General features: G+C 35.4%; 2 protein-coding genes and 1 pseudogene across 3 annotated transcripts; 2 read left to right on the top strand and 1 right to left on the bottom strand.

The window, feature by feature from the left end:
* Positions 1-3,623, top strand: LOC100633519 (ankyrin repeat and IBR domain-containing protein 1-like). The gene is made up of 3 exons (XM_011406950.2): positions 1-695; positions 1,231-2,207; positions 2,749-3,623. The coding sequence occupies exons 1-3, from the start codon at positions 15-17 to the stop codon at positions 3,476-3,478; spliced, it is 2,388 nt and encodes a 795-aa protein (XP_011405252.1). The 5' UTR covers positions 1-14; the 3' UTR covers positions 3,479-3,623.
* LOC100632629 (MAP kinase-interacting serine/threonine-protein kinase 1-like) lies at positions 3,591-11,229 on the bottom strand. Its single transcript, XM_003388061.3, has 14 exons — positions 11,116-11,229; positions 10,668-10,793; positions 10,377-10,449; positions 9,917-10,140; positions 9,086-9,207; positions 9,001-9,029; positions 8,770-8,874; positions 7,085-7,140; positions 6,714-6,800; positions 5,948-6,142; positions 5,602-5,652; positions 5,105-5,218; positions 4,985-5,028; positions 3,591-3,961 (listed from the first exon to the last, which is right to left on the bottom strand). Exons 1-14 carry the CDS (start codon positions 11,209-11,211, stop codon positions 3,805-3,807), a joined length of 1,479 nt encoding a protein of 492 aa, XP_003388109.1. The 5' UTR covers positions 11,212-11,229; the 3' UTR covers positions 3,591-3,804.
* A 38-nt stretch (positions 11,230-11,267) lies between these two features.
* LOC100632501 (uncharacterized) lies at positions 11,268-18,748 on the top strand (annotated as a pseudogene). Its single transcript, XR_131726.3, has 11 exons — positions 11,268-11,449; positions 11,654-11,747; positions 13,539-13,700; positions 14,544-14,713; positions 15,121-15,241; positions 16,126-16,309; positions 16,504-16,648; positions 17,802-17,947; positions 18,010-18,034; positions 18,203-18,262; positions 18,403-18,748. The product of XR_131726.3 is annotated as an uncharacterized LOC100632501 (transcript).
* The last annotated feature ends 109 nt before the right edge of the window (positions 18,749-18,857 follow it).

The following is an 18,857-nucleotide window of genomic DNA, read 5'->3' as shown; positions in this document are numbered from 1 at the left end:
GTTAGAAGATTATCATGGGAGGCACAACTCACTCAAGACTGTTCTTTCAAGCCATTAAGGAGTCCAATGAACGGAAAGCTGTTGAACTCTACAAATCATCCGAGGAATTACAATCCCTAGATCCTAACAAACCCTACGGGCGCTTCCACAGAGCTGTCTCACCGCTTCACTTAGCAGCTAAAAGAGGCTTTTTCGAGCTGCTGAAACTCTTTATGAAGAATGGCGGTAAAGCCGACCTAGTCGACAGCCGCGGACAGACAGTAGTGCACCATATCTGCCGCTCCTCAAACGGCACGGACTCCATAGTAGACCAAACAAGATCAGAGATGCTTTTATTTGTCATTAACATTTGCCTCTCGCCTGAAAAAATCTGCCCCGACCTCTCACTGAGCCCTCAACTCCTCAACCTCAGTCGTCAAGACAAAGCTCTCAATACTCCGCTACACCTTGCTGCAGGTTCTGGGCTTGTCCTTACTTCCCAGGTCCTCCTCAATCACGGTGCTGTTGTTCATATTACTAATGTTGCAGGGCAGACCCCGTTTGCTGTCGCTGATAGTGGTGGTCATCGAGAGATTGTGAAGCTTATTGAGCCAAAGATGGTGTTTACGGTTACTCCGGAATCATCGCTCGTTGTTCAGAAACCAGAGACCCTTAGACTAGAGTCTTATCAGGGGGTGGAAAGAGATGAGTTACAGGTAAGAATTGAATTATTATAATTAAATATATGTAAGTATGAAGGAATTGATTATTGATATTATTATTATTATTATTATTATCATTATTATTATTATTATTATTATTATTATAAAGAGAAAAAACAAACAAAAAGGACATCATCATCATTATTATTATTATTATTATTATTATTATTATTATTATGAATTCAGCGTACTAAAATGTAATTTGAATCAATCCCTTATAGATGAAACATTAGATGATGATATGTTATAGGCTGCCATAATTTGATTTATTTGTTTTACTTGGCATTGAGTTTGCTGTGGCTAAATATGTTTTCTAGTATAAATATTTCAGTTTCCTTCTCTTCTTGGACTAGTTGCTTGTTTTTCTCCATTTTTCCCTTTTAAGATTTCTTTTAATCACACTATATGTACATGTATATAATACTTACCTTTGTTTCTTTCTCATAAATCTTATCTCTTCTCTCTCCCTCTCTCTCCTATTACTCTTTCACATTCATTCTCTCTCTCCACACATCTTTCACTCCCTCAGGTAATTAAAACTGATCTTATCCAAGGCACAGCTGCCATCTTAGACATCCCGGTCCTCTCTGCTCAGAGACTTCTAGAACATTTCGGTTGGTCCCAAGTCCTCGTTGTGGATTCTTGGCTCCTCGACCCCATGAACACATGCTCCGTAGCAAAAGTCAAACTACCCATGGCTCGTCAAACGAGTTTAGCAGTTGAAGTGGTAGTAATGAAGCAAACGTCACGAGAAGAGCACATATGCGAGATTTGTGGTGACCCGTCGATAGAGCTGCTTTCTAATCCAGACTGCACTCACTCCTTTTGTAAGTTATGTTGGATGGAGTATTTTAGCTCCAAAGTGAAAGACGGTAAAGTCACTAACATACCGTGTCCTGGTTTTGGATGCGAGGAGCTCGTTAATCAGGAACTGGTGTTGAGGCTCCTTCCATCGGAAATGAGCGCCAAGTTTGCCCACTTTGATCTCGGGTCCTTTATTGAGGGTAACCCCAACACTCGCTGGTGCCCCCACCCAGGCTGTGAGAGAGCCGTACATTTAAAATTGTCCAAAGACGGGGGAGGGGCAGGAGGTGGAGCTGCTAGAGCAGTCTCAGACTCAAGTGAGTCCAGTGCCCAGTCCTCGGCCGGTGTACAACAGCGTAACGTCGACTGTGGTGCTGGCCACTTCTTCTGCTGGTCTTGTTCTGAAGAGGCTCACGATCCTTGCAATTGTGATAGTTGGAAAGCGTGGAAGAGCAAGATAGCTAGTCTAGCGGACAGGGATATATCTAAAGCTACTGCTGCTTCGCTGAGTGAGAGAGCGACGAGTGAGGCTTGGGTTGCTAAGAACAGCAAACCCTGTCCAAAGTGCAAGATACCCATACAGAGGAGTGATGGTTGTAACCACATGACTTGCTCAAAATGCAATCATGACTTTTGTTGGGCTTGTCTTGGCCGTTGGGCCATTCACAGTAGCAGGACTGGGGGATATTATACTTGCAACAGGTAAAGGATATTATTGTATTAGTCTTTATTAATGTTATTGACTATTGCTTGCCCTATGGGCCTAAATCACTCTTGGGACTGTCTTTTTGTTATCATTTTGACAGTGTTGTATCTTCCTACATTTATAGTAATTAGCTTTTAGTTTCATTAGTTTTTTAGCAGTTGCTTTTGCTCTTAATATAAATACTAACTTGTTAAGTGCTATCATACCAATTAGTGTTAGTTGGCTTGCTGCCTGTAGAATGTGTTTTTATAATAAGTACTGTATAGCGAGTAATTTTGGAGGGAATTAAATTTGGCGAATTGGTGTTTTGATAGCAATTCACTAAAATAAAAATCTGCTATTTTGAGCCATTATACGCATGCTCCACGGCACGTGGCCACAAATCCACCAAATTAAAATCAGCCAATCACCCAAAATTTTGCAAGTCGTCAAATTTTACTCCCTCCAAAATTTCCAGCTATAATATGGTATCGCTTTGTATGTATTAGTAATAATCCCATGTATGTTATTTAATTAATGATTGCTCTTTACATTTAGATTCCAGGCACTCAAAAGGGCCAAGGAGCACCTTGAAGCCATGAAGCAGCACGCTGAATTGGAGTCAAACAAAAAGAATGCCCAGTACTTCAAACATGCTTACAACCGCTACTCCAACCACTGCCAGAGCCTAGAGTTTGAAGAGAAGATGCTCTCGAATCTATCAGAGAAAGTCCAGTCGCTAATGGCATCAGCTCAAGCAGCGGCCGTCACTCGACTAGAAGACCAAGACAAAGAGGGACAGTTTGCTAAAGATGCTATACGTGAATTGTTAAAGTCCCGTTTGGTTCTTAGAGCTTCATACGCCCTTAGTTATTACACTGATGGAGAGAAGAGAAGAGATGAGCTCCTCAAGTTGATTGCTCCTCTGGAGAAGAGCACAGAAGGACTAGCTGAAATGATTGCAAGGCCACACCTCTGCACGCCAAAGGATAAGATAGTACTGGGTACTATCGAGAGTCGACTTGCTCGGAGGGTTTTCATTGAAAAAGCTCGAGGGTTTAACACGCAAAAATTGAGCGTCCCGGAATTCGAAGACCCGGAAGACGACGGCCTGATTTCGGATCACACTGATACTGATACCGACACTGATACTGATTCGTGGTATTCGTCTTCACCTCCTACCCCTGATTCACCCATTATCATTGTTCCTGGTATCCCTCGTGCTCCTGATCTTCCTCGTGAGCTGGAGATTTTATACGAGTCTGATGATGAATATTACTGGGACTAACTAGAAATTTTATACCATTTTTATAATGACTCATTATTATTATTATTATTATTATTATTATTATTATTATTATTATTATTATTAAGACTTTTACAATTTTTAGAGACAGGAATTAGTCGGTTACAATAACAAATAGTTTAGAAAAGGATTGGTGAAAAAAATAATAGTCATTTCTGTATCGGCTTGACTGTGCCAGCAGTCATTCCAATCAGTAAAATCAATGTCTTTCTATGAGTGATTGGGTATCAGAGAAGTGTACATGTACATGTAGTGGGAAAGTGTATGCACGTGTGATGTGGTAGGTGTTTGTGTCATTAATTGTATTTTCAAGGGAATTTGTGGTCTCCTCCTCTTCTCAGTGCCAGCTCTGAGCTCCCGGGGGGAGAGAGTTTGAAGGATTTCTCAAAATGAGTCGATAGTCTTCTATTGCACTTGAGGCAGGAGGCAGCAACTTGAGAGAGCTCATCTGTAATACTGGGGTTGCTGTATGGGGGGGGGAGGGAGGGAAGGAAGATAAACTTTGTACACAGCATATAAGGACATCAATATGTGTTCAAAAAATGTAATAAAAGTTGGGGTGATTTTGGAGCCATTTTTTGGAAAAAAACCATGGGCTATAGCCTTTGCTTTTTTTCAAAAATTGGCCCATTTTTAAAAATGCTCATAACTTGAAAATTATTTGCCAGAAACAGCTCAAACCTTCTAAATAGCATAAAGACATCGATATGCATCAGAAAATGTAATAAAAATTTGGGGTGATTTTGGAGTCATTTTTTGGAAAAAATCATGGGCTATAGCCTTGGGTATTTTTCCAAATTTTGGCATTTTCTTAAAAAGGCCATAACTTGAAAAATTGAAGTCGGAATCAGCTCAAACTTGCTACACAGCATAAGGACATCAATATGTATCAGAAAATGTAATAAAAATTGGGGGTCATTTTTTAGTCATTTTTCGGAAAAAATCATGGGCTATAGCCTTGGGTATTTTTCCAAATTTTGGGTGTTTTCTTGAAATGGCCATAACTTGAAAAATTGAAGTCAGAATCAGCTCAAACTTGCTACACAGCATAAGACACAGCATAAGGACGTCAATATGTATCAGAAAATGTAATAAAAATTGGGGGTCATTTTTTAGTCATTTTTCGGGAAAAAACATGGGCTATTATAGCCTTGGGTATTTTTTCAAATTTTGGGTGTTTTCTTGAAATGGCCATAACTTGAAAAATTGAAGTTGGAATCAGCTCAAACTTGCTACACAGCATAAGGACATCAATATGCATCAGGAAATGTAATAAAAATTTGGGGTGATTTTGGAGCCATTTTTTGGAAAAAACCATGAGCTATAGCCTTTGCCTTTTTTTCAAAAATTGGCCCATTTTTTTAAATGCTCAAAACTCGAAAATTATTTGCCGGAAACAGCTCAAACTTTCTACACAGGATGAGGACACCAATATGCCATAATTGGGTTGTTGGGTCATTTTAAAAATAAATCATTAGCAGGACTTACAGTCTCAGGACACCAGGAGTTTTAAGAGGAGTATCAGGAACTTCCTATTACAATACAATAAAGAATAACAATGAAATATGATAAATAAAACTGACTGATAAAGTCCCTAAATATACTCACGGTTTTAATCCAGGGATGTGCCAATACTTCATCTGCTGAGAGTCTCTTCCTTACGTCTCGCTGAAGAAGACTCGATATGAGATCTTTAGCTTCACTTGATATACTGGCCCATATCTACATACACATGCACATGTACACACATTAATACATTAACACACAACGAGGATTGCAAGAACATTTAATTGAAAAATTTTCCCCCAAATAATTAAGTTATAGTAGTAATCATACATGTACATGTACATGACTATGTGTAGCATCAGTCCTTGTACCGTATAGCGGGAAATTTTGGAGGAAGTCAAATTTGGTGAATTCGGCATGTTAATAACCATTTGCCAAAATAAGGACCAGCCATTTTGAGCCATTATGTGCATGCTTGATGGCACATGGCTACAAATTCGCCAAATTAAAAAATTTGCCATTCACCAAAATTTAGCAATTTGCCAAATTTAACTACCTTCTTAATTTTCCGCTATACGGTATAATATATAGTGCTATACCTCTTGAGGAAAGCTATATTGTCCTTTACCAATCTTCTCCAAGAGAATAGCCTGTTAATGAATAAAAGAAGTGGAATTTATTATAATAACTGACACTGACGATGGAATGTATTAGATAAACTATGTACAAGTAGTGGAGGAAGAAAGAAAATTTAAAGAATTAGCATTTAAATGTATATACATCATATATGAATGATGAGTTATGAATGCATATGTATATGTACAAAGAAAAAAGTAAGGGCAAGTCGTAGGCAACGAAATAAATAATTAAAAACTGAATTAAAACTAATGTCAAATTGATTATAAATTTAAATTGATTGTAAATTAATTAAAAATACTGACAGACCTGGCACTTTTCACACTCCTCCCCTTTTTCCCAGCCGCAGTCCGTCCTGCAGCCGCCAGTGAAGGGCGGGCTCCCAGAGAGCATCATGTAGACCAGCACACCAAGACTCCATAGGTCACATTTCTTATCGTAAGAGAATATCTCACCAGTGAATGTGTCAAGGACTTCAGGGGCCATGTACTCGGCTGATCCAACCTTTGGGAGGAAGGGAGGGAAAAGGAAAATTACATATTGTAATTACATAAAAATTAAAAATAAAATAACAAAATTAAAAATTAAAAAATAAAACAAAATAATAATAAATTAAAAATAAGTAAAAAAATTCAAAATTAAAATAATAAAAATAAAAATGAAAAAAGAAAAAATAAGTAAATAAAAAATAAGAAAAATAAAATAATAATAATAAAATCAAAAAAATTAAAAATAATAAAAATAAATAATAATAATAAATTTTTAAAAATAATAGAAAAATAAAAATAATAAAAAATAAAATAAAAATAGAAAAATTAAAATGTAAAAATTAAAAAATTAAAAAACCTAAGAGCTGGATTAATTTATTAATTTTAATGTTAGTCAAAAAATGTCAATCAATGGCTCATGCTCGCCCCCTCAATGTTTACATTCACCTAGTTATTATTATTATTATTATTATTATTATTAAACAAAACAGGTTAAAAACGCATACACTTAAATGTAGAAAAAGAATTATATCATCATCATTATTATTATTATTATCATTATGTGTGTGTGTGTGTGAGTCTATTACCGGTGTGAATAGGTTGGGTGTGGTCGCTGGAGTGTGCTGACTCATCATACTGCTTAAATCAAAATCACAAACTTTAATAGGAACAACCTACAGTAGGTGACAAAATAGACAAAAAACTTAAACAAATTTTAATCAGCCACCTTCGTAGACTATAAACCCAAGCATTAATTAATTAGTGTAAGATAAATTGAAAACCTCTTGTAGCAAAAATCCATTATTCATACTAGTTCAAGGTCTATGGTTGAAATTTTATAATACACATGTACATGTAGTTCAAAAATTTGACTCAATAAACACCAGTAAACAAGCTCTTAAATTACATGTACATGTACATAACGGAGGAGTAATACAATATGATCATACAAACTAACCTCATCTTTTGTTTGACATAAAATATTCTCTGGTTTCAAATCTCGATGAGCAATGCCTACAAAAAAAGTACATGAAAAATTAGCAACACAATCAAGTTAACTGCATGGACTAAAGTGCATGTACATGTACATGCATGTACAAAAGGTCGGAAAATACATGTAGCTTAACGTCTATCTGGAAATTTTTATTGTGATTTAAGTATTACTGGATTAGAATTTCGCAAAAAATTAGATCACCCATATAATTACTGCCACATTCAATAATATATGACACGGTCTTGTTTAGTAAAATTTAAATCACAGCACAATTTTAAAACACAAAAATTTTTTACCACACTAATTTCCTGATCTACAGTATTTTACAGTTAGTAAGGCTGCATTTACACAGAATTGAAAACGCTGCAATCCGTCCAGTTTTGTGCCTGTTTTTTGCTTCTGTTTACACAGAAACAAATGAAAACGAGATAGAATCTTGATAAACGAAAACGGTGTTCAAAGTGTATCGTATCGTTCAAAGTGTATCGTTCAAAGTGTATTGTTTTTACAAAGTGTATCGTTTTTAAAATGATACCTTTTGCGTTGCTGTGTAAACGCAGCCTAAGTATACAATCACATTCAATTAGGTGGCATTGAACATGTAATACAATATACCCTAATATTATGACTCCTAATTGATGTGGTGGCTATGAACATTACCACTTGTCATGCAACGGAATCTCAAAACTGCAACCATTAATTAGCTGACACAAATACATGTACATGTACATCGCTCACAACAAAAGCCCCAAAACAGCTACACACAAACACATAACTTCCTACAGGTAAATACCATAATAGCTAAGCTTGCATGTATATAGATGAAAATTGCTTTACATGTACCATACATGTACATGTAACAATAGAAAACTTAATTAATCACTGGTTCTAAAACATGTATAATGTAATAGCTATTGTAATGTACATGTACATTTGTACAGGGATTATACATGTACAGTGATTATTTCTTAAACTGGCATGATAGACAAGCAGAAATGTGTTATACACAAGCTCTGTTGTGGTCAGGAATAAAATGGATGCACCTACTTAATACTGACCACAACAGAGCATGTTCATAACACATTTCTGCTTCTCTATCATGCAAGTTTAACTGGAAAATCACTGTACTATTTTAGAAGAAAGCATAAAACACTACTCAAGTCAGAATGGAATGTGATCTATTGTTTCGTTTAATTGCTTTCACAGAATGTACATGTACATGCATGTACATGTATAGTATATACTATTACGATCAATTAAAACAAATGATTCCTCGTACATGTAAATTACATGTATTGCGTGTACTTGTACTACTATTAACAGAACAATTACTACCTTTAAAATGTAATACTTGATCGCTTGCGGTCACTTTAATATGTTTAAATACCACACATCTGGTTATTTTTAATGGCTATGAAGTACAGAATGGAAAATTTAGGTGTTGGAAAACTTCATATGCTGCCTATTTAGTCCAATATATTAATAGGGAAAAAGGAAATATTAGCAATTCTAAATTTAGCATGCCTCATTACAATACAAAAATTACCATTACTCAAAAGAACCCAATTTACAGTACATCACTTTTTACTAATATGTGTATAGATGTATACATGCATAGTAGTAGTGTATGTGATATCTTATGTATTCACCTTGTCTGTGAAGGAATGAAAGAGCAGCAGCAACTTCCCTGGTCACTTCACTTGCTTCTCTCTCAGTGAATCTTTCTCTCTTTTGAATTAGTTCTAATAAAGGACCTACAGAGAAGAGAAAGGAGAGTAGAAGGTTGAAAGCATTTAACCATGGCAAGAAAGAAGAGGAGAGAGAAAGCCTCAGAAATAGTTTAATTAAAGTAAGTTTGGATAAGGGTATGATCGACAAACCTTCCATTTTCTCAAACACGAGGTAAAACCTAACAATATGACAAGTGGAATCATATAATTCAATTATAATAATATCATTACTTACTTCTCAGAAGTCTCGAAAAAGTCTTCTATTTTAAGGAAGTTATCGCATGAGGAGCAACTATAGAGTATCTCAACTTCCTTTAGAACTCTGTCACGAACCTCAGGGCCGGAATTATTAATTATCTACAATGAGGAACATACCACAAAACATCATGTAAACAAAAACAATATTGATAGTAATAATTTTAGGACTGAGCAGTAGGATAAGTTAGATAAGTTACAATTAGAATAAAATATAAAATAATTTTGTAGTCGGTACATGTATATAATTAAAGTATTGAACCATAATATAGTGATTAAATACATGTACATGTACATGTACATGCATAGCCTAATCAAAATGAGCATTGTCTGGTTGTACATATACTCTTATAAAGGGTCCTTAGTGTTCAAGCTACATCTTTAATGGGGAACTGTTTCAAAACTTAATTATTAATACATACATGTACATGTACATGCACAGTTGTATTTATAAGCACAGAAGTGGTGTAAAAGATTATATTAATGGGGAGAACCTCATACAAAAATGGTACATGTACTTCTGACTGGGAACACTCGACATAATTTGGCATAAATGTAGTATCAGAGTTAGACAACAAAATGAGACTAAACTTAATAACACGTGCGGTCATAATAACCAGGGACACCACACACTAATGAAAGGAACGGTACTACAATGCATTATCTAATATAACATCATAAAAAGTACCTTTTAAATTACATATACATGTACATACAGGAAAACCAGTTCCTTTATATATGTAAGTAGGGCTCCCCCTTTAGTAAAAGGTCTTTCCCTCAGACAGTTATTTCATGTATAATTCAACTCTACCTTTGCCGCATATTGCTGTCTTGTAGTCCTCTTAATACAAGTAATGACAGTAGCTCTAGCCCCACTGCCCAGTATCTCGCTAGTCAGTTCATAAAGATCGTTGAATGAATAGTCAATGTCGTCTGGGATTGGCTTTAAACGTTTCTTTTTCTGCTTTTTCTTTTTGCTGGTGTTTGCTTGTCCTCTTGATACTGGCTGTGCTGTAATATCCAGAGATCTGGGGACTATATTCATAATAAAGAGAGAGAAAGAGAGAGGGAGAGAATTGGCATTGTTCCTGTAATCTCATTGCATGAGAATGAATGTTAATTATGCCATGGAGGGAAAAGTTTGGCAAAAGAATAGGAAATTTGGCATAAAGCCTACATCTAATTGAATGACAGATATATTCAAATACAATATATGCTCGTAATTTAAAGAAGAATAATCAACTAGAACTACATGTAGTGTGTGTTTGTACCTTCTCTTTGAGAGCAATCACTGCCATTAACGTGTGGGGACAAGACTGAGTTTGACTGTTCACTCTTACCAAGCTAAAGAGAGAAAGAGACAAAAAAATAAAGAAAGAGAGGAAAAGATGTGATGGAAGCAAGCAAGACAAGGGTTGATCAGACAAAAGGACAATTAAAAAAAACTGACAACATTGAGTAAGAGAAATACAGACAAAGGAATGAAGTTTGCTAAGAGAAGGAGCCAAAATGATATCGCCTTTCACAATATTATTATAAAACATAAACAGTGTTGATATTACCTTAAAAGACTTTTGAAATTCCTTGAGTGATTTTATGCTTTCGTCATTTCGTTTCTCAGCAGCTCCCATCTTACCATCAATACTACCATTAGTCTTTGAACTACCATTCTCAGATACAAGTCCTAACTATAAAACATACTTATAATATTGGAGTATTGATGACAACATGAGTACATGTAAATATTATACTACTAAAAAGGTGTCAATATTTGATTGTGTTACACATGGGATGGAGGCTATATTTTTAATAGCACAACATTTTTAAAATAATGCATATATAATGAATTGCGGTTGGCTCTTCACCACAGCACAAGCTATGCCATGTTAACACTTGGTAAGTGTAAATCCTTTTCGATTGTCCTTTTCAGCAATAGACAATGTTGCATCATTCTCTCTCTCTTTTTCTCTTTCTCACTGATACACAGCTCTCACACTAGCCTGTACTTACTGTAAAGTCATGCTTAAACTGAAGTAGGTCTCTTATCTCTTCTCTATCTTCCATTTTAGTGCTAGCGGCTCGACTAGCGGTACCTTCCATGATCATTAGCAGCTCCTCCTCTGAATTTCTGAACTAACTCCGCCCACAAGAGCTCTGACCACGCCTGTTTTGCTTTTACATAATCTCCTGTGTTCTCTTTCTTTATAATTGCGAGCTCGTTCCAGGAAGAAGTAGCTTCTAAGCAGGCCAGACCTGCTTCTAGATATTGATAATGTCCTCTCTTCAATGCTCGGCATCTGTGAGCAGTAAAGTGAGCGAAGACAGGTCCAGAGACATCAGAAGAGTAAGCAATTACTGAGGCTACTCTAAATGCAGTCCTGCTATGTTTACTTTTATAAGTACTTCTTTTGGAAGCTACTCTTTTTTTGTATATTCCTTTTATTATCCTCCATCTCCCTTGGCATCTCTCACACATGTAGCTCACTCCTCCTTTTTTTTAATGCTGTGTGACCTTTCATTAACCCCCCCCCTCTCTCTCCCTCCCTAGGCTGATGCATTACTGCAAAAGATACGTTCGCTAGGTGGGCTCTCAATCCAAGACAGGACCTATCACCTGAGGTCATATTACTCTTGCTTCATCGGTATGCAAAAATTGTGAATGAGAACTATTGCAATCATCCATTCATTCCATTGGCACTAACTGTCATTCACTTGATTGTTGAATGGACATGCTAGTAGCCAGTTTACTAACTGTCCGTTTAGTGAATAGGCACCTGAACTTACAGGAATTACACACATGCTGCTGTTCAGAGGGTAATTTTGGAGGGGATTAATCTCGGCAAATTTGATTTGGCATTTTAATGGCTGTTTGCCAAATTAAACCCCACCATTCTGTACCATTACATGCATGCTCAATGGCACGTGGCCGCAGATTTGCCAAATTAAAACCAAAATACTAGCAATTTGCCTAAATTTTCCACCTTCAAAATTACCTGCTATACAGCATTATAGTTACTTGTAATCACTGTGGGTGCAAATCATGATACAGATTATACTGCATAATTACCACTATCATGTAAAAAATGCAATAAAGAAGTTCAAATTAGTCCATTGTATTTATTGTTAATCAGCAAGTCAAAGCTTTCTTAATGAAGCTTAATTCTCGAGCATCCCGTTTAGGTTTCGACCAATCATGTTAATTTGGCTCTGTTTAGCTGTTCAGTGCAGGCTCTGAATTATTTTAGCATGCCTGGTCTATTAACACAAGGAATGTATAATATTACTAGAGCTTAGGGGAGAGAGAGATAGGGGGGGGGAAGGAAGGATAAAGAGACATCATTATTTAATGCAGCCTTGTAGTGTCTATTATTAAAAATAAATAAAGCATATTTTGAGTAAACAGTTGCATACGTTCGGGGAAGTTAGGGCCGAGATATAGTAGAGATAAGGAGAAGAGCCAGTAAGGGGACAAATTGAGACAGAGATACTAGTGTTATCATGCTGTTCTTTATTGAAGGATCCTGTGTGCAGTCTTTGTGTAGCTTTTTTTTGTGTAGCTATAACAATTATTTATGATAATGCATGTACTTTGTACTTTTAGAATACTGCTTCATTGAAGCTAGAGCAGCATACGTGTATACATGTATGTGCTCATTGTAATGCTAGGTTCATGTATATATTTAAAGGTGACATTTAGTAATTATATATTCCTGACTGTTATTTTTCTTATTTTGGGATTTCATAAGTTATCAAAAAAACATTATGCCATTTTAATCTTAGTCGTAGTTCAATGAAATTATTAAATTTGCAAGTGTACTGTTGTTATTATTTATACATGTACCGTATAACCACTTAATTTTGAGGGTACAACTTTCGCTGTTTTTGCAGATTTTCCGTATTCGCGAAAGTTAATTCCGTAAAATTATTCGTATTGCCCATAAGCACGTGTGCTTAAAATAATAACCGTGAAAGTTAATTTGCGAAAAAAGATTGTGGCCTAATTCGCGAAAGTTTATTGCTTCGAAACTTTGTGGCTATATGGTATATCTTATTGCTTTTGGTATTGTATTTAAAATTTCAACAATTGATCCCACTAGGGAAACAGAGAGTGTTTTATTTGCTTGTACGAACATGTTGTTTTGAGACTTTGAGTTTCTGCTTCAGCGTGTGTACATGTACATGTACTGTATGTTGTAAACATGTAATATTGTTTTTGAAGAGTCATGCATTCTGAACTGTGGACTTTGTTTCCTTTTTAAAAGTGTTGTACACAAAAGTGAATGTATACATAGAAACTATTGGGTTTCATTCTCACTCATTTGTTTTCTCTCTTGCCTTTCACTCTCTCTCTCCTTCTCTCTCCCCTCCCCCTCTCCCTCTCTCTTTCTCTCTCTCTCCCCCTCTCCCTCTCTCTCCTTCTCTGTTTCCCCTAGCGTCTGAACTTGTTGATTGGTTGATAACGTCTGGAGAAGCAGAGGACAGAGCTCAGGCAGTGTTACTAGGCCAGTTGCTTATTGATACTGACTACATTCATCATGTTGTTGATGAACACAACTTTGAAGATGCTTATCTTTTCTTTAGATTCAGACAAGATGGTAAGAGAGAGAGAGAGAATGAGAGAGGGTGAAAAATAGATGGAGTACTTACTTAATGTATTAGTGTTTTGAACCTATTCTAATAGTATAAAGTTATAATTCAATAAGTACAGACAAACTTTGACACAATCCACAGTATTAACGTTAAGGTTTTGACTCCATTCACTGGGTACTAGACTAACCGAGTAGCAAGACTTTATGTTTTGAATGGAATTCAATTCAATTAGGACCTTGTATAGGCAAACAAATATGAATAGTGTGTCTAAGTGTGGCTGAATGCAACAGAAGAATGTAGTATCTTGACTGACAATCTACAAATGTACACACTACATTATCCATCAATGGAGTTGATGATAAATGAGTGGAGTTGATGATAAATGAGTTATTTATTATTATGATAAGTCAAAGCCGACCTGCAATATGTTTACTGTTATGAATGTCAGTCCGTCACATTTTAATCTTTGTGGTTTAAAATGGTATATTGCACTCATCAATTGAAGCTCGAGTATTACTTAGTTATTTTTTTTTAATATTTTTCAAATCTTGGTTTTTCCCATCATTTATTATAGTGTACTGTATAAGTGGGTTTTTTCAAGGAAATTATATTTCATGAAATTTACTAAAATTCCAATTTGCCCATTTTATTACACAAATTCTACCACGTGCCACGCGGGTACCATATTAAATTGATTTGTGTGGATTTTATTTTTGCAAATCAGGAAAGAATCTGCAAAAACCATGAAATTTGTAACCCTAAAAACCACTTATAATGTACAGTATATTATGTGTAACTACATGTATATAAAACACACTTTAAACTTGTACTTTTTCTTTTGCTGACAGAGCCACCTCATGAAGCAATGTCTGGCCCGTCTGTTGCTTACATGAAAGGAGAGCAAGGGACGCTGATCAGTCTCTTAGCAAAGAGAAGACCGTTAGCTCTTGGCTGGAGCTATGGAGTATTTGCCCTTTCATCAAAGAACAAGAAAATATATCAATTCAAATCAGAACTGGTGAGGATGATGTTATGTTAGTGTGATATGTGTATATGCAAGATGTGTAGCTGTAATTGTAATAATATTTTTGAGCAACCTTTTTGATCATACTACATGTATCAGTCTGTCTTTATTATCCTCATGTGAGAAGTATGTTTGTACCAATTGAGACATTACAAAATATCCTCATTATTTCAGGGAGAGGGTGTCATCCTTATGGTATACATGTGCATGTAAGTATTGGTTGCTGTTGTACACAATGTATACCGTGACTTTATGCTACCACTATACATGTACATGTGTTAGTATTGTTTTGTGAGGACTACACTGTACCTTAGCTTAATTGTACTGTTTGTTAATATGATTCATTTCCTCCAAATTCTAAGAAAAAGATTTTTATTTATCGAGATTATTTTTATTTTTAGGATTCATCTCCAGTCCAGGTCTTCTGTTTAGAGTGTATGTCCGTCCAGCCTGATGCCGTAAAAACTAGTGGGCGATTTTCACTTCAGTTTTACGAGAACCATCCCCAGGGAAAAGAGAAAGGTTAGACATTAATTTGATGCTCCATAGTCTTAGGACATCAATGTGTATCAGAAAATGCAATAAAAATTTGAGGTGATTTTTGAGCCATTTTTCAGGAAAAAAGCATAGGCTATATACATGTATAGCCTTTGCTTTTCAAAATTTACTAGTTTAAAAAAATACTCATAACTCCAAAATTTGTTGTCGGAATTGACTGAAACTTTCTACATAGCATAAAGACATCAATATGCATCAGAAAATGTAATAAAAATTTGGGTTGATTTTGGAGCCATTTTTTGAAAGAAAGCGTGGGCTATAGCCCACGCTTTTTTTCAAAAAATCTGCGCATTTTTAAAAAAACTATAACTCAAAACATAGAAAATATTATAAAATGCAAAAAATGGCTCCAAAATCACCCAAAATTTTATTACATTTTCTGATACATATTGACATCCTTATGATATGTAGAAAGTTTGAGCTGATTTCAACAAATAATTTTTATTTATATTAGAATTGAAACTTCCAACACACATTGTGACAGCCTTTGTTTTGGATTTTTTGCTTCTATTGTTTTGAATAGGCACCAAGTTTTTGGAATTCTTGTGCATCAAAGACATATTAAATGTACATGTAGCTTACCGTAAACAATGCATCGCCCCACTACCCTCCTCTCATTCCATTCACTTATCCTTAAAATAAATTATTATTAATAAGTTTTGTTATTTCAAGCATTACTTTAATGAAACACATGTATCTTATAATATAACATGCATTTTTTATTTTTTGAAATAATAAACACGCATCCACAATTAAAAGTAGGCTAAGGTAATTCTTACTCTCTCTCTCTCTCCCTCCCTCCCTCTCTCTCTCTCTCTCTCTCTTCCTTTCTCTTTATATTCATGTAGCATTGTGTTTAGCTGCTGATAATGTTGATACGCAGTTTATGTGGATCAGGGCCCTCTCATCTTGTGGTGTTGAAGTGTTACAATCTCCTGAAGAGGAAACTGCTCAATTGAAGAATGCTACATCCATCTTTGAATTCTCTGCTGTTGATATTGACAAGAAAACTGTCTCACTGGATAAATATCGGTAATACTTGTGTACATACATGTACATGTAAAGTAAGCTACCTATTGATTTGTCATAGTTGTCATTCTCTTCAAATTTTTGGTATCCTATTCAGACTTTCATTATATTATTTCCCTCCCTCTCTCTCTCTCTCTCTCTTCCTCTCTTCCTCCCTTCCTCCCTCTCTCTCTCTCTCTCTCTCTCTTCTATTATAGTGGCCATGTTACATTGATAGTTAATGTGGCTAGTCAATGAGGCTTAGCTGAGAAGAATTACACTCAATTAGTGCAACTTCATTCTCAGTACGCACACACTAGGGGATTGAGGATACTTGCCTTCCCGTGCAACCAGTTCAAACAGGTTAGTCAAACCAGTTCAAACAGGTTGCTGAGAGTTATATGAAAACAATTGGCGCTTTCAATGTAGTAGAGTATAATAGAATTTGAACAGCTTAGTTGCATACTAATTGATATTGCCATGCATGCTTACTTAATGTTAGCAGATGTTTAGTAGTGTATTGCTCCGTCATGTCCGCTGGGAGTTATGCATGTATATGGAAAAAATTGGTGTTTTCAATGTATAGTACATTATTTGTAATTTAGTATAGTAATGTATAGTACAATGTATAGCTCAATGTATAAATGAGAGCTTAGTTGTACTAATTAATTATTATTGCCATGCAATCTTACTTGTAGCGAGGGGGTTTAGTAGTGTATTGTACATGTAGGTAGGGGATTATACTGCTAACCAAATAACAATTTTAATGTAATTTTGTTGGTTTGTTGGTTATTGGATTTGTCTGATATGCATGTTACAGGTTTACTGATGCATCTACAAATTAAATTTATTACATGTATGTATGTCCGTTTAGTTTAGTATTAGTAGAACTGGTATATTTCCCTATTCTAATACTTTGGTGGACCTTATGAACTGATTAGTATGTGTTATTTAGTTTACGCTATAATCAAATTCTTCCTGTGAATAGGTTTGTAGTGATTAGTGTAATTGTCTCGCAATATCAAATAAATGGGTGTCTCTTTGAAGCAATACTGTGACTGATGATTTCACATCCTTTATCATATTATTGCTGCATATTTTTAACTTCCTTTACATTGATTGCTTTTTAACTGCAACTACTCAGTATTTAGCACTGAATATACATGTGCATGTATACATTTGTATGTACATGTACATGTACTTATTACTTTGCTTGAGAATGAGGATTCTATCTAGCCTAAAGTGTACAATAGCTTATATAAAGTGAACACAAATTCTTTAATTTATTTTGGCTTTATCATCTTTTGTGACTGCTGTGACAGTATTATTGAGTAAAGACGAGTGTTGCCAATTTTGTAAATTATAAAAGCCTTTGACCAAGTACAATGATGGATATAAACATGGACAACATTGCTATGATTACTTGTTAGACTAAATACAAAACTTAGCTTTGATATCATTTTACAGCAACAAAATAATACTACCATGTAGTTTTGTTAATAATTTTCTTTTTCAGGAGCAAGGGAGTGAAGCAGAGATCAAGGAGTTTGCACGGCGTTTTGGGGTTGAGTTCGACATGTTTTCAAAGATTGACGTGAATGGTCCTGATGCTCATCCACTGTACAAGTTTTTGAAGTCCAGACTGAAAGGAAGTCTTGGAAAGTGAGCAAAGTTTAATAGTAGCACAGTTGTTGACATGCTCTGTTTTTATTATTCTTTTATAGCTTCATAAAGTGGAACTACGCTAAGGTAGTGTGATAATCAGTGTTTGCTGTAATGAATTAATGATGTTATTACTATGTTTGTTGAGATTCTTAAATGCATCACTGCAGCTCTGTAATGTGTGATTGTGTGTAGTAGAGATTCCTTTCTTTTTTCCACTCTCTCTCTCCCTCTCTTTCTCCGTTTCTTTTTCAGTTTTTATGTGATGCAAATGGAAAGCCATTCAGACGATACTCACCAACAACGCAACCATTGGTAAGCCAACCAAACAGAGAGAGAGAGTTGGGGGACAAAACTATACATCCAATAGTAAATGTATCCATGTACAATGTATATAGGCAGTTTTACTTTAGCTTTGAACTTTAAGCTGTGCTATATTTTCTCAATTTTTATAGGACATTGTACCTGACATGGAAGCATTGTGGTCTTCAGAAACATAGACTCTTTTCACTTATCATTATTATTATTATTTATATCTTTCTCTCTTAAATCGTACTATAATAAGATGGTGTTGTAGGCTTGGTTTATCTTCTGTGAGTGCTAGTGAAGGTCTAACTATAAACCACTCATAGTGGGTTGTTAAGCCTGATGTGACTGCACTTGGAAATAAACTAACAACGACTCATCAAAATAATAATATTTATAGTCATTTATGTCTCTACCTCTTCTGCTATTTGCTCTGATGTGTTTTTATTGCTTTATTATGATTAAAATGATATGCAAACAGACACAGACACTTAATTTTTGTCACCCACTCCCCCGTAATAGTATTCACGAGCGGCCTCGCCCTCGTGTTGAGCATGTGCTCAGCTCAAAGCCAAAAAACAAGGAAATGGTTATCAGTCTAATC

This window comes from Amphimedon queenslandica, unplaced genomic scaffold, assembly GCF_000090795.2.
Source record: "Amphimedon queenslandica unplaced genomic scaffold, v1.1 AMPQUscaffold_13296, whole genome shotgun sequence".
In the NCBI taxonomy this organism is placed as follows: Eukaryota; Metazoa; Porifera; class Demospongiae; order Haplosclerida; family Niphatidae; genus Amphimedon; species Amphimedon queenslandica.
The sequence above is the reverse complement of the archived record's forward strand: the minus strand, read 5'-3'. Positions and strand labels throughout refer to the sequence as shown.

Excerpts from the sequence above, each read along its gene's own strand:
- LOC100633519 (XM_011406950.2), top strand. The coding sequence starts at position 15 with ATGGGAGGCACAACTCACTCAAGACTGTTCTTTCAAGCCATTAAGGAG. Across the intron at positions 696-1,230 it reads TGGAAAGAGATGAGTTACAG|GTAATTAAAACTGATCTTAT; the intron begins GTAAGAATTGAA and ends TCACTCCCTCAG. Across the intron at positions 2,208-2,748 it reads GGATATTATACTTGCAACAG|ATTCCAGGCACTCAAAAGGG; the intron begins GTAAAGGATATT and ends CTTTACATTTAG.
- LOC100632629 (XM_003388061.3), bottom strand. The coding sequence starts at position 11,211 with ATGATCATGGAAGGTACCGCTAGTCGAGCCGCTAGCACTAAAATGGAA. Across the intron at positions 9,030-9,085 it reads TTTTTCGAGACTTCTGAGAA|GTTTTACCTCGTGTTTGAGA; the intron begins GTAAGTAATGAT and ends TCATATTGTTAG. Across the intron at positions 5,653-5,947 it reads AGGAGTGTGAAAAGTGCCAG|GCTATTCTCTTGGAGAAGAT; the intron begins GTCTGTCAGTAT and ends ATTCATTAACAG.